The sequence below is a fragment of the Opisthocomus hoazin genome, chromosome 23 (genome assembly GCF_030867145.1).
Source record: "Opisthocomus hoazin isolate bOpiHoa1 chromosome 23, bOpiHoa1.hap1, whole genome shotgun sequence".
NCBI lineage: Eukaryota > Metazoa > Chordata > Aves > Opisthocomiformes > Opisthocomidae > Opisthocomus > Opisthocomus hoazin.
In genome coordinates, this window is record NC_134436.1 from 10,333,004 (window position 1) to 10,347,155 (window position 14,152).

The 14,152-nt window shown below is 51.7% G+C and overlaps 1 protein-coding gene across 1 annotated transcript; it reads right to left on the reverse strand.

Annotated features, from left to right (window-relative positions):
- Positions 1-422: 422 nt before the first annotated feature.
- On the reverse strand, positions 423-13,768 carry LOC104332009 (hyaluronan mediated motility receptor-like). The gene is made up of 18 exons (XM_075441938.1): positions 13,677-13,768; positions 12,692-12,790; positions 12,038-12,114; positions 11,127-11,207; positions 10,165-10,353; positions 9,765-9,851; positions 9,137-9,237; positions 8,634-8,708; positions 8,191-8,369; positions 6,659-6,807; positions 6,135-6,349; positions 5,617-5,733; positions 4,615-4,773; positions 2,738-2,890; positions 2,529-2,628; positions 2,114-2,290; positions 1,452-1,611; positions 423-693 (listed from the first exon to the last, which is right to left on the reverse strand). The coding sequence occupies exons 1-18, from the start codon at positions 13,720-13,722 to the stop codon at positions 674-676; spliced, it is 2,184 nt and encodes a 727-aa protein (XP_075298053.1). The 5' UTR covers positions 13,723-13,768; the 3' UTR covers positions 423-673.
- Between the last annotated feature and the right edge of the window lie 384 nt (positions 13,769-14,152).

Sequence of the window (14,152 nt, forward strand, 5' to 3'; positions counted from 1 at the left end):
GGGGGTTCGCCCTCTCCTGGCCCAGGCGGTGTCAGCTCTCTGCCAGCTCACGCAGTCAGTGCCCGCAGCCAGAGCCCCGGCCCGCGGAGCTCTGCGCGCCGGCCCTCGGCAGCACCCCCGCGCAGGAGGGCAGCGGGCACCGGCACCAGAGCGCGGCCTTCCACCCTTCCCTGCAGGCCCAGGATCTCCTGCTGTGCCCGGGGAAACCCAGAGGAGCCGAGAGGCCAAGGGCGCTGCAGGCTGGGTGCGCGGCCCCTTCAGCTGCAGCAGCTCCTGTGAGCCCAGAGAGGTGGCCGGCGGCGAGGCCAGACGGACAGCGGGCTTGGGGACAAGAGTTCAGGCTGGGACAGAGAACTGCAGGGCAACTACACCGCGGCCTTGGGTCTGATCCCTGCTCTGTGAAGGAAACAGACAAATTGTTTCATTTAAAACTTTTATTGCGCTCAAACATCCTCAATGAAACAGCAAATTTAACATAAAGCTGTAAATACAAGATAGATGCAAAAAAAAAAAAATCTCTCAGGAAATGGTGAATAAGGACAACAAATGAAATCTCGTCTCTGAGCGTCAGCTGCTCTTCTGAAAACAAACTGTGCAGATTCAGCACACAAAAATAAGTAAAACCGTGACCTTTTTTTGGATTTATGGTATTTTTCTTCACAGCCTGAGGAGATTAAATTTTGTTCTGATCACCTACAATGGAAAAATGGGACTAAGTTTGGGTTTTTCACCGTGGCTCCCCCCACAGCGAGTCAGGAATCGTCTGTCTGCTGGGGAAGGCAGGCACTGGACTCCAGAGAGGGGGAAGCCAGGATTTCAGCCCCGGGAATGCGCTGTGGAACGAGGCTCCGGGCGAGACCCGCACCCACCCTCGCTCGCGCCAGCTCTGCTTCTCCGGGCGCTCGCCACCTTCCCCCGCCGCCTGCATCGGCGGGGCATCCGCACCTCAACCCCTGCGGCAGCGCGGGGCCCGGGCAGGCAGCAGCTACGGGAGCAGGGCTGGAGCCCCTGGCCGAGCCCCTTCTCCCCACTGCCCGCCCAGGCGACGCTGCCGCACGCCCGGGCTGCCGCAACGTGTCACCCGCACGCCAGCGGGGAAGCTGGAGGAGACACGCGGCAGCAACACCCAACTCCCATCTTGCAAGATTGTGCAAACCGCCTGCCTGTAACCCCTCCCTCCCTCCTCTTGCCCCCCTAGACTCCTGCTGCTGCCTGACCTGACCCACCCCTCTGCCTGCTCCGTCAGGCCCCGGGCTGGGAAGCCCAGCAGCAAACCAGCAGCACACCACATGAGGCCCGTCGAGGGCTGCTTCCAGCATCCGCTGGGAAAGACACACGAGCGGCCCTTCCCCCTCCTTCCCCAGAGACAGCAGCCCGCACGAGGCTGTCGTACCTGCTTTGCGTAAGCCTGAGAGCCACAAGGACGTGGTTACACAAGAATCTAAGCTTACCTTCTTCCAGAGGAGTTTCTGGAGGGATGTTTTCCTTGGTGTGCTGGAAAGCTGTGGAAGGATCACAACGCCGAATGCCCTGGACTGCGTTCAGTTGCCCCTGGAGATCTCTGTTGGTTTGCTTTTCTTTCGCCAGCAACACACGCAGTTTTGAGACATCCTAAAGAAAACGGGACACTTGGAAGTCAGATTAAGAACAGCAGAAAAGCCTGCTTCAGCCTTCACTGAAGCAGCGCTTCTGAGCAACACGACCCACAAATGTACGCACACAATTTTCCGTGGCGTTAAAAAAGGAACTACGACTGCTGCGCAAGGCCACCAAGCACAGGGCAGCCCGAAACTGTCCGGTGCTGCTTTCAGCAGATGGTTTGCTAAGCCTCGAACCTCCAAGAGAGCTAAGAAAAACCAACCCAGCTAAGAACAGGGGTAGTTATTTGCACTGGTGATCCCTCTGCACATCACACATTCAGTCAAAACTGACAGAGATTCCCTTGCTGGTGCAGGAGGCCGGTGGTTTGTTCTAACCTGGCTCTGGCAGGGAATTTAAGAACCACGGAACGCAGTCGTTTGCGGGATCAGTAGTCTGTCAATATTTAGAGCAACACACCAAGGAATCTAGCAAATCAATAACATGCCCATTTGTAGCTTTTCGTTTCACCAACCTGCTTTAGGTGGGCATTCTCTTCCTTCAACTTCAGCACATGCTTAATTTTCTGTTTGTGGTTCTGGTGGCCAAGGAGTTCAGCGTACGCCTCGCTTAGTTTATTGAGTTCTTCTTGGGCAGCACCATGCTCATGTAAGAGCGCACTCTTCTCTGCTTCAAATGCATCCAGTTGTTGCTGAAATACACACATTTAGAAACCTTTAGATTCCCCAGCTTTCTACTGGACTGAAATCTAAAGACAGACTGGTCTGGGAAGGGGAATAGCTGGCTCCTGGACAGTAGCTTAGGAAACCGCCGCAGGATAAATGGCTGAGAATGGGAACCAGCACGCCTGCTTCTCAGGAGCAGAACCTGAGCCACCGGCACCAGTCGGAAGCCAGCAGACACAGACAGACATCTGCTGCATCACACACCTGAAACGGCTTGGTTTTGTTCTTCAAATCTTCATACAGCTTCCGCCAGGTCTCCACCTCTTCTTCTAAGCTGGAGGTCACACCTGCATTTATGGTCTTCCTAAAAAGCAAGAAGTGGAGTTTCAGGACGCTCACTGTTAGCTCGTAGCACTTCTTCACGCTAGCTTTTGATCTGCTGCAACGTGCAGGGTTAGTTTAAGGAAAGTCACCTTGATCTTTCCGCTTTGAGTTCTCTTTTCAGATCTTCAGTTTGCTCTTCCAGGTTTTTCTTAAGTGTGGTCACTTGTGCAAGGCAAGACTCTCTCATTCCTTCTCTTTCTGCTTCTTTTAGTGCAACCTTTGTCTGGATTTCTAAAACCATCCTGAGGAAAACACCATCCATCCTTAGTGAACCTGTTCTTTCATTTTGTTATTTTTTTTACACTCCTCTAAATCTGAAAACACAAGTAACCATGGCTGACAAGCTGTTAGTAGAAGAGCTGAGCTAATCATTTGCACAAACAGTGCTACAAGAGCAGAACGACAACGCAGAAAGCGGTCAAGTCCAGGAGGCACAATTACTTTTAACTTCTCCTATGAGAAAGAGAGCAGTGCTTTTGAAGCAAGGAAGGATTCTGCATTTCTGATTTATGGCTGCTGAACACCAACTGCTTGCAGTGGAAGAGACTTCAGAGTCAGACTTAACTGGCAGAGGATTGCTCAAGCAGAAACCAGTCAAGACTGTGGAGCAAGGATGTGCTCCAGAGCTCAGGATGCCTGCCTGCACCTAAAGCACTGCCTGCCCTCTCCAGCCTCCCCTGGGTGGAGACTGAGAACCCCTCCCCTGGCACCCTCAGCCAGCAAAGAACTCTTCAGCCCTTGCTCTTTTACCAGCTCTAACGGGAGCTGGAGGCAGTATTAAGCAGGTGGGGAGGAAAGAAAGGGCAACATCTTAAGCAGCACAGGTTTTTTAAAATAAGCTGGGCTAAGCTGCTGTTGTCCTCTGGACACTGTTAATATACTGGCTCTAGGTGAGCAAGACAATAGAAACATCACAAAACTTTACAGCGGCGTTTTACAAATCAGCAAAGAGAGAGACCGGGGAAGATCAGAAATGCCAGACTCAGTTTGGTCAACACAGCATTTCCATGCAGCTGAGCAAGTCATTTCTCCACATGCCCCAGTTGAAAAGATCAGAGCGTAGCTGAGTTAAACCCAGCTTCCGCAGCTAGCCAGGAACTCTGTTAAAAGCAGCGGGGAAGGAAGCCTTCCAGCACACACACACCACGTTCCGTAACGCAGCTCCTGTCCAGGCAGGTCCCACTGTTGTCTGCCACGGGTGACCGTACACTGGGGCCTTTAAAGGCCACACTCCAGCAGTCGAGTGACTTGCCCATAGCAAGGGCCTTTCTCACGCTCCGTGCCGTGGGTGGAAGGAGAGCACACACCACCAGGCTGCTGCCAGACAGCCGGAGGAGAAACACGGCCTCAGCTCGCGGCCCAAGACAGCTTCCTGGGGGTTGCTACTCGGCAGCTGCGCTGCGGTGCTTTCTCTCGGGCAGAGAGAGGGCCTTGGCCTCGCTCGCGCTGCAGAGCGGCACCTCACGGGCGGGTCACTGGCATCTGCTCGGGAGCAGAATTTGAGGTGACACGACTCAGAGCAGCAACGGGGTGAGCTCTGCGCTCAGAATTTGTTTGTCTGCCCCTGTGGATCTTATCTGTGGAGCAGTCACTGCAACTGGTATTTCTGATCAAGACAATCTCCCAACGTATTTCAGGTAACTGTTGCCCTTTTCCTGTCTGCTCCACATCGAGGAAAAAGTCAATGCAATTGAACAGACCCATTTTCTAACGTACAGAAAGGTCATGAATTTTGTCTGTCAATACTTTCAATCCTCTGCACTGCGAAAAGGAAGAAACTTACCACATACTTTACCCTTTGGCATAAGTATTTTAAATATTATACTTTAATACTTTAAACTAGACACCAAAAACTTAAACTGAATACCGATTTTATCTGGTAGAGCGCTGTATGCCAAGTTCTAGTTCAGAAGGCAAGCCTTCGCGGGCATTCCTTAGCTTAAGGAGAAGTTTGTCTCTCTTGTACCTTGCGCATTCTTCTTCCACTTTATTTTTAGCACATTCTGCTTCCTGAAGCAGCTGTCGACTCTCCTGACTCATTTTTTTCAGGCTGGCAATTTCTTCTCGCAGAGAGGTGTTCTCCACTCTGAGGCTGCTTATTTCTTCAGCTGTTGTCTTCTTGTAGCTGGTATTACCACGCAAATAAGAAACATCTCGTTACTTTAGACAAAATACAGATTGACATGTTCAGGCCTTACAAGAGCAACACAAGGTCATCTGAACAAATCCAAGAGATTTTGTAATCTGGAGCTATGGCAGCATTCTGGCACGGATAAAACAAAAGTTTTTTTTAAAAACAACCCCAAACAAACCCCACATTTCCCTAAAGCCATAAGCATTAACACTACGACAAATTCCGCAAGACAGGTATTTTCACCTTTGGGTAGCTATTTTAAACACAAAAGGTACAGCATATCTGAAGCTGATTTTCAACACCAAAAGACCTACGATCTGCAGCTTGCTTTGGCAGATACCCCACTTGATCCTCCATGGTTGTGCTGCATACCTGGCAGTAACAGTATCACTTTTTGAAATACTTCCACGACCTGAATATTTTGAGAAGAAAGGTCTGCAAGAACTGCAGGAAAATAATCTGGGTTCAGGGCAAGTTTTGCACCTAAACAAGCAGTCTTTTTGCAAGAGATCTTAGTGCAAAGAGAACATCAGCACTGGTTACAGCCCTCACTGAGGTCCAAGAGCACTGGAGCATTCTGACGGGTCAGACTTTGGCAGGAGAAACATTCCGTTTCCTGGGCTAGGCACCGAGTACGTCATTACGCTCGACCAGCACTCCAAAGGAATACATCAATTTCTTAATGCCATCAAACCTGCCATCACAAAGCTCTCTTCTCTAATACTGCCCCAACGCTCGTACACAGAGTTCAGTACCAGGGCACACGAATAAACAGCACATTGTCCTGTCATCTTAGAGAGAAGCCTGTCCCAGCTCCTAATGAAACTTAAATACCGTTCAAACGCAGCAGCAGTCTCCCCGCGCTCACGCAACGCGTTGCTGTGCTCTTCCTGGAGCCGCGGAACAGCGCTGCCGGGCCTTGCATGGAGTTGCTCCAACTCGGCATTCTTCCTGCAAGAAAAATTCAGCATGCAGTAAACTTTCAATACGTGAAAAGAAGCAGCAACTTGCTTGAAAGTCCTTCCCAGTCGTTGCCCTCTCCAGGGCAGAAGCATCCAATGCGACACGCACGGCACTTACCCCTCACCGCACCACCCTATTCCTACAGAACTGGCACGGCGAGCAAGTCTCAGCACGCTGCTTCAACAGTTTGAAGTTAAGACAAAATAAAACTGGCTCCAGTCACTCAGCTGGATGAGGTCTAATCACTGCCAATAATCAACACCCAGCAAGAAATCAATAGAGCTCTCCTCAGGTGTCAAACCCAAGTTAGGCTCAGAGGCTTTGCTTATGCTACTGATTTAACGTTTCTCCTTTCCAAGCTGTAGAATCAGAAAGTTTCTTTCACAAACCCTTTCAACTCCGCTTCCATCTGCGCAAGCTCAACATCTTGCACTTTGATTTCTTGTTCCAGCTGCTTCACCAGCTCTTCAGATCTCTTCTCTTTCGCATGTAATTTATTCAGCTCGTTCATTGTGTCATTCAGCTCTTCTTCAAGAAGACGTCTCTCACTTGTTACCTCCAGCTGAAACTCTCGTAGCTTCTGGTGCGCTGCTGCAGACGCCTCCTGCGTGCCAGAGTATGGCAGAGTTTAAAGACACCGTTACTTCTCGAGATACTAAACACCAACTTGCAGCGTTCAAAGCACAAGAATAAGGTCAAGCCTAGAGGAAGAACCAAAATACCCCACCACACCAGCTAGGATTCTTCGAGCTCTCGACCACACACGGTTTCTGCTGGCCAGCACCCACTCGTACGTTCCACAGATCAGACCATGATTGACACAGCCATCTCACGTGTAACCAAAGTCAGAACCTTTAGCGCCAGGCACTGGGATGGGAGTCTATCTGCAGACTAATGGATAGTCTGTATTTACCTTCTCTTGCTGCAGCTGAGAGACTGTCTCCTCATGTTTCTGCAGCAGTTTTTGGTGTTCTTGTTCTTCTAAGCTGATTCTTTTCTTCAGGTCTTCTATTTGAGCATTCATACTCAGGAGTTTTCCTCTGCTCTCAGATAACTCCTTCTCTGCATAGAGGAATCGTCAATATAACACAAACTCCCTTCTCTGTCCTCCAGCCGGGCCAGGGAGGGGATTCTGCCCCTCTGCCCCGCTCTGCTGAGAGCCCCCCGGGAGTCCTGCGTCCAGCTCTGGAGCCCTCAGCACAGGACAGAGCTGGAGCTGTGGGAGCGGGGCCAGAGGAGGCCCCAGCAACGATCCGAGGGCTGGAACCCCTCTGCTGGGAGGAAAGGCTGGGAGAGCTGGGGCTGCTCAGGCTGGGGAAGGGAAGGGTCTGGGGAGACCTCAGAGCAGCCTGGCAGTGCTTAGAGGGTGCCCGTAGGAAAGATGGGGACAGGCTTTTTAGCCGGGCCTGTTGCGACAGGACAGGGGGCAATGGCTTTCAACTCAAAGAGGGCAGATTTAGACTGGATAGAAGGAAGAATTTTTTACAATGAGGGTGGTGAGGCCCTGGCCCAGGTTGCCCAGAGAGGTGGTCGATGCCCCATCCCTGGGAACATTCAGGGCCAGGCTGGACGGGGCTCCGAGCACCCTGACCCAGTTGGAGATGTCCCTGCTCACTGCAGGGCATTGGACTAGATGACCTGGGAAGGTCCCTTCCAACCCAAACTATTCTATGGTCTGTTCTTCATAGTACTTCCATTCCAGCTTTACAGTTAGTTAGGCAAAGGGGAGAGAAAGAAAAAAAAACAAACCACAAAACACCACAACCAAACCAACCCACATCTTTAACCCAGCTGGAAACTCCTCCAAACTGGCTGAAAGTCACCACTTCCAAAATAATGTGAACAGCGGGAATCTTTGGGCCAAGCAATTCGCCTGCCTTCATCAGAAAGCAGGACGGTTGGGGAAAAACAACTCAGTGACTTCCCCAAAGCTTCTTGCACGGAATGCCAGCAGGCAGAAGCCAAGCAGTGAACAGAGAACTGGGTACCAGCCTCAGGCTGCACAGTGGCTGGGTCTGGTGGAGAGGGGCCAAGAGGTGAAGAAGGAGCCCTCGACACATTCCCGATACCCCACAAACTTGCGCGCAAGCTGCTAACGGTGGGTGGGGACAATGTCGTGCTGCTTCTCCAGGAAGAGGAGGAACAAGTCGTTTGTTCGCAGCTTTCAGGTTGCAGCCATTCCCACTACGTCAACAGTTTCCATTTCTGTACTCTCTACCTTAGTAACCTTCCACCGAAACAGAAATTCAGACTTAACAGATGTCAGATTCCGGGGAGCTTCCACACTGGTGAAACACGCCTAGCCGTTTTCAGCTGGAGCTCAGAGACAGGACTTAACTTGGAACACACCCGCTGAAAACGGCATTTGACACCCAACCTGTCTGAGGTGCTTGCAGACATATTAGCTGTCCCACATATGAACAGCACACAAGGACTAACAGTTACCTTTCTCTTCTTCAAGCAGCTGACACCTTTCATTAAGTCCTTTGATCACTTTGAAAGATTCTTCCTCTCTTTTTCTGAGGGTATCCCTCAGGACCTCGAGGTCTTGGTCTTTCTTTAGCAGCGCCTCTTCCATCCGGGCAGCATCCAGTTTGTACTTCTCGACTGTGTCTGCAACAGTGCTGTAGGAGAAAATTCAGGTGTTTGTTACGACAAATTTGGTTTGTGAGCTTATTAGAGAGACATTTAGAAAGATAATTAAAAGAATATCTTACAACTCCTTTCCACTGTGTGGAAAAACATCCGATTGCTTCCCCCCCCCCGGCTCTATTTTAATACTGTTAAACAGAATTGTTGCCAAGGTTCGACTTCAGCAGCCATCAGCCAGGCTTAGTTTTACTGCCTTTTAACTCAGCCGGTCCAAATAAAGAACGTTGTGCTCTTACCTGAGCTCTCTGATATATTCCAGGAGTTTTTCAATGTCAGACACATCTTCAGCTTTCTGTCTCTCAGCAGCAGACCTAAACCCAAGAATTTGTCATGATGGATGTCTTTGAAAGTTCAGAGCTACCTGTCAGCTATTTGTTTGCAGGTAAGCAAGTGAAAATCAATCCTTGAGTCACGCCTCAGACGTAAGGCATACTTTTCACAATCCAGCTGGCTGGCCAACCGGTACTGGCTCCAACCAACACGGTTTGTCTGTTGGAAAAGGGCAGCTAGACCAGAGGAACAATGTTTTGTGTGTCCGTTTTACAGGAACACAGCCGTGCCTAAAACTTCATTCCACCAGATTCATTCCAGGTCACAGACACTAATAATTTCTGTTTCTTCTCAGCAGGGAGGAGGCCTGTGTTTTCCCTCAACTATGTGCTTACTCTAAGGTGCAAGCACATAAGCCCAGCTAGACGACATCACATCACCTAAGCCCATTCCCTTCCTCTCTACTTACAGTTTTTCTTCCAGCTGTGCTGCTTTTCCTTTCGAATGCTCTAGATTCCTTTGCACTTCCTGCAGCTTCGCTTCCATGTCTTCCTGCTTTGCAAGCGCAGTCTGAAAAAAGCCCCAAAAACCAAATGTTACCACCAAAATGAGATTTGCTAAAAGACAAAATCAATCGTCTAACAGCGGGAAGCAGAAATGAATTCATAACTGCAATTTAATGGTGGCACTTGCTACTCTGCTGACCCTGATTCAAAGTATCCCCCTGTACAGACACCCGGTATTTGTTCAAACAGCAACAGCCACCACCACCTGAGAAACGCAAACGCGTGGAAGAGCTTTAAACGGTACTTTGACCACTGTTTGATGAAGGAATTAATGACCTGACCAACAGAGTGATATTGCAGCAGAGGTACTTCTAGGCTTCTGCACTTGAACTCAGATTTACTCTGCGCCTCAAGAGCAAAATCAAGAACCTTCGCTGTCTGCTCTTCCCTTCTGTTTTCACTCTACAGAAAGCAGAGGAAACTACCGAGCTGAGGACAGAAACAAACCACGAGCTGCAGCTCTGCTGTAAGCCCTCCCTCGTCTGTTCAACAGCTCAGAACTGCTACCCTGTGCAGCGCAAACGCTCCTACCTTTTCCTTAGCACATCTCTTGTTTCTGAGCTTCATTAGCTCCATGCATAGGCTGCTCATTTTCTTCTGCGTGCCATCTGCAGACAGCTGATCAGAGATGAACAGAAAGTCACTAAGCGTAACTCCTTCACACGCATTACTCTTCACACGCCCTTCCAAAAGCGTCTCCCCCCCAGCCACAGCACTCATCTCTACCCGTCCCCGAGAAGGACGTCAGCAGGGCCCGCTCTGTCTCTAGGCAGAGGCGCACAAGACCCCAGAGCAGACAGGCTCCAGCCCTGCGCCAAGGAGGGGGCACGGGGAATGTGAAAGCACGTGCTGATCGGCACCTCAAGTTTCCTCGTGCCCAGGGAGCTTCACAACAAAGCCTACGCAAAGACGCACGCATCTGGGAGAATACCTTTGACTTCAGCAGGCTGTTGGTCCTCGTCAGTTCCAGGAGCTGCTTCTTGAGGCCCGCAACGTTTGCCAGAAGCGACGTTTTCTCCTGAACCGCAGCACTCAGCTTTGCTTCCATCTTAGCAAAGTCCTCATCCAGAGCCTGAAGCTTTTTATCCTGCTCTCCACGCTCTCGCACTAACGCACGAATCTAAAACAAAAGATATTTGCTCTCTTTCCTAGTATTACCCTTCAGCACTAGTTTATGCCTGTGGTGTTCTTGGAGAGGCTGAGTATCCCAACTGTATTAGCTTTATTTCAGAACATGCATCTTCAGCTCTGTCATTTGCAGCAAAGGAGATGGCCCAATCGCCACAATTCTCTGTCGTTACACACCACAGGTTTGCAGTGCCAGCATTTCAGCTGCCTGATTTTACGCTGCTGAGCCAGTACAACCCGTTAAAGTTACAACAGTCTTAGCTTCAGCTTCCAACAGAAGCCAGCTCTCCTCTTTGCTGCGGAACAGAAAGACAGCGTGGGACTTGTGAGACGCACGCAGCCTGGATTTGTACACAGAAGTGTACTGATAAGGAAAAGCTAGCTGCCCGTTCAAGTTTAACATTATGTCAATCACGAAGCAAAAATCTCAGCAAACAGTTGGTAAATAAACCAGAACCTTTTTGGGGTAGAGAACATAGGACTTGGTTCTTCCCCTTCCCCCCTCCCTCTTTTTTTGGTTGTTTAAAAAAAACCTCCACTGACTGCACAGCTGTTCACAATCAGTAGGAATCAATGTAATTCTATGGACAAACCCAATGTTTTCTGCACACCATAACATTTGATAATCTCTGCCCTGCACAGAGCTGCTTGCAAACTACTCGCATGCTGTGTCACGCAAAAGAGGCCAACCTTCCCAATTTGTACATCTGATGACACTAAGTGGGAAACATACGACAGGACTGCACCCACATGATGCATTCATACCTCCTTCTCCAGTCTCTTCTGTTTGTTTTTCTCTTTCATAAGGACAGGATCTTTCTGGGGCTTCAGAGTCCCATTAGCTGGCTGTTGAAAACAGATGCATTAGAAATATGTAAACTGATCTCTAGCTGCACAGCAGTTTAACACCACCGTTACATACGGCGGCGGATGCTTTCATACAGGCAGTATTACTGGAGATACACACACCCCCCAAACAAAAAGCAAACGTCTCTCTCAAACAGGGCAGACAAGCAGCAGGTTAGGATGGGTTTTACCCCTGTGCTTTCTCATAAGCATTGCTCTGAAAGGACAGCTCATGGCCATTGCCATGAGATCAGGGAAGCTCGAGACATCAGCACTCCATAAAGAACATTTTAACCTCTGAAACACAGCTTTGTTTGTAGAATTGCGTCCCACATCACCAGTACCAGTAAACTAAAGTAGGAAGCCGGGGTGATCATTTTTCAACCTAACCTACACACCTTCAAATCCACAGCCTCGCACGTTGCGCCGAGAACCTGTACACACACACTATCATCCTCTCTTTGTTTCTTTTACCATCAGGTTTCTGCCTTGCCCTGTCCACCACATGAAACCAGAAGCAGGACCTTCTGAAGCAGCAGCAGCAGCTGCACCGGAATCACACAGGGAGCAAGAGGCAAAAAAGCCCAACAGCGTAACAGCAAAGACAACAAGCCACTCTGGAGCCCCAAGCAATCCTCACGTGATACCCAGAGACGCTGCAGTTTCCTTTCTCCTTCCTGCCTACTCAGGAATACAGGTACAACAGTGTGTTTCACAGCGTACTCGGGCAGGTTAATAGCAGTTGTCCAAAGGGGAGACAGGATTGGACTCGTCACAGTCAGGCTCAGCTGCAATTTCACAGCGCTACAGACACGACGGCAGAGTCTTACTGTTGATCCGAGAGGCACGAGTCTCCTGCCAGTCACCAGGGCAGGTGCGCTCTTCTCGCTGCTGGGATTTGTCTCGCCTGCAGATGGATGCAGAAAAGAACGGTGAAGGAAGAGGGTGGGCATGCAGACAGCGTGGGCAATGGAGCCCAACGAGACGAGGTCAATTGACTTCTTGTACAAAAGGGAGAAGGCCACCCGACTGCTAGCCTGTCCACTTGCCAAGCCAGTGCCAGCTGTTTTCTTGCTGCAGCCAGGCAGTTCCATGTCAGTCATCTGGGCACTTGACAGAGTTTAGGGAGAGGCTACCAGATGACACCCAGTTTGAGAATTCAGCTTCTGCCAGGTGTGTCGTGTCATGTGTCCGTCCCCTCCCCCCCAACCCTGCTGTCTGCTAATGAAGTAGTTAAATCATTTATTGGGTCTCTAGAGGTCCCCCTAATTAGCAGAAGTCACATAGAAGGCTACTTTTGGAAGATTCACTTAGACATGTTTTTACAGCTGCATCCCCTTGAGCTGCAAGCTGGGCAGTGAGCCCCTGCGACAGGAAACCAGTTCTGACCAAGGGCAGAGCAGGAACAGCACGTGAGCACCAACCATTGCAGCATTCAAGGATGTGACAGCACTGCTTTCTGTGCAGCTTCTAGGACTACTTACTCTTCTGCTTCCTAACCCGCCGACAGGTTTCAGAGGGCAGAGAACTTTTCAGTGCGTCTGAAGACTTGACGTCACAGGATCCTCGCAGCGGGGTACACACTAGAAGTGAGATTTTCAGAACAGCAGAGAACTATTAAGTCAAATGACAGGGTTTTCAACTTCACTGACTTGAAAACAGTAATACCTCTAAGTTAAATCCGCTTAAAAACAGAGAAGAAAAAACAGCCAACAACCGGAGCCTCAGTTCTCCTCCTCCTCCCCGCAGACAGGAAGAAAACATAAAGCACACGTGGTGGGGGAAAGGCTTGGTTTGTGACACTGCGAACAGAACTAGAAACCACGATTTACAGCCACCACACGGCAAGGCATCTTTTTAGGGACAGCGGTGCATTAACTTCCATAAAGAAACAAACCAAAGGCTGAGAGCATCTTCTTAGCTCGATGCAGCCTCCTCCAACCGAGAGCAGCTCCATTTCAGGGGAGCTCAGGGGAGGGTGGCAGAGAGGCCTTCCCTCAGCTGCAGCCACAAGCTCCCGGGCAGAAACTCGGCCAGCAGCAAACGCTCCCGCCGCGGGGCTGCCGCTGCGCCCGGCTCCGGGCGCTGCCCTCGCAGCTCTGTCTCCAGACAGCAGCAGGCGGGCAGGGCCTCGTCTGCCGCTGCTGCGTTTCCCGCGCCCACATCTACGCGCAGAGCTCAGCGCTGCCGCACCGCGCAGCCGTCTGCCCGCGCCTGCCCAGGACTCGACCTCATTCCGGGGTGTTTTTCCTCACAAGGGCTCACGCGAGAGCCCCCGGCACACAGCTCCCCTCAGGGGGGCACACGGGCGGGAGCAGCGGGACGCGCTGAGGTAACGGCCGGGCAGCTCCCCTCCCAGAGGCGACACGGGCAGAAGGAGAGGAAAGCGCCGAGGTCCCGGCCGGCCGGCCCCCCTTCCCCCTGCAGCCACCGCCAGGGGCCGGGGCTCCCTCCCCGCCGCGCCCGTACCCGAGCTCTGGTCCAAGCGCCGGAGCGGAGCCCTGCAGAACGCCATGGCGGCCGAGGGAGCACAGCGCAGCACTGCCCGCCACCGGCAACGGCCCCAACCGCCCCCACCCGCCGCGTTCCCCGGGCAGCCAATCACCTCGTCCCGCTCCAGGCGCGCTCAGCCAATCAGCGCGCCCTGCGCGGAGCAGGCGCGGTGTGCCTGTGGGTGGGCGGGCAACCAGGCGCGGCGGGCCGTTACGCATGCGCAGGTCGGAGCGTGCTGGGCGGGGCGGGCCCTGCGGGGCGGGGCGAGCCGGGCTTCGCGCATGCGCGGGGAGGGACGTGCGGGTAGGGAGGGCCCTGCGGGCCGGGGCGGGCCCTGCGGGGCGGAACGCGGGGCGTTCCCAGGGCGGGGCTGTCGGCAATGGCGTCCGCTTCGGGGAAGCGTAGCCCTGGCGCTGGGCTGAGACACTGAGGCCGCGACAGCTTCGAAAAAC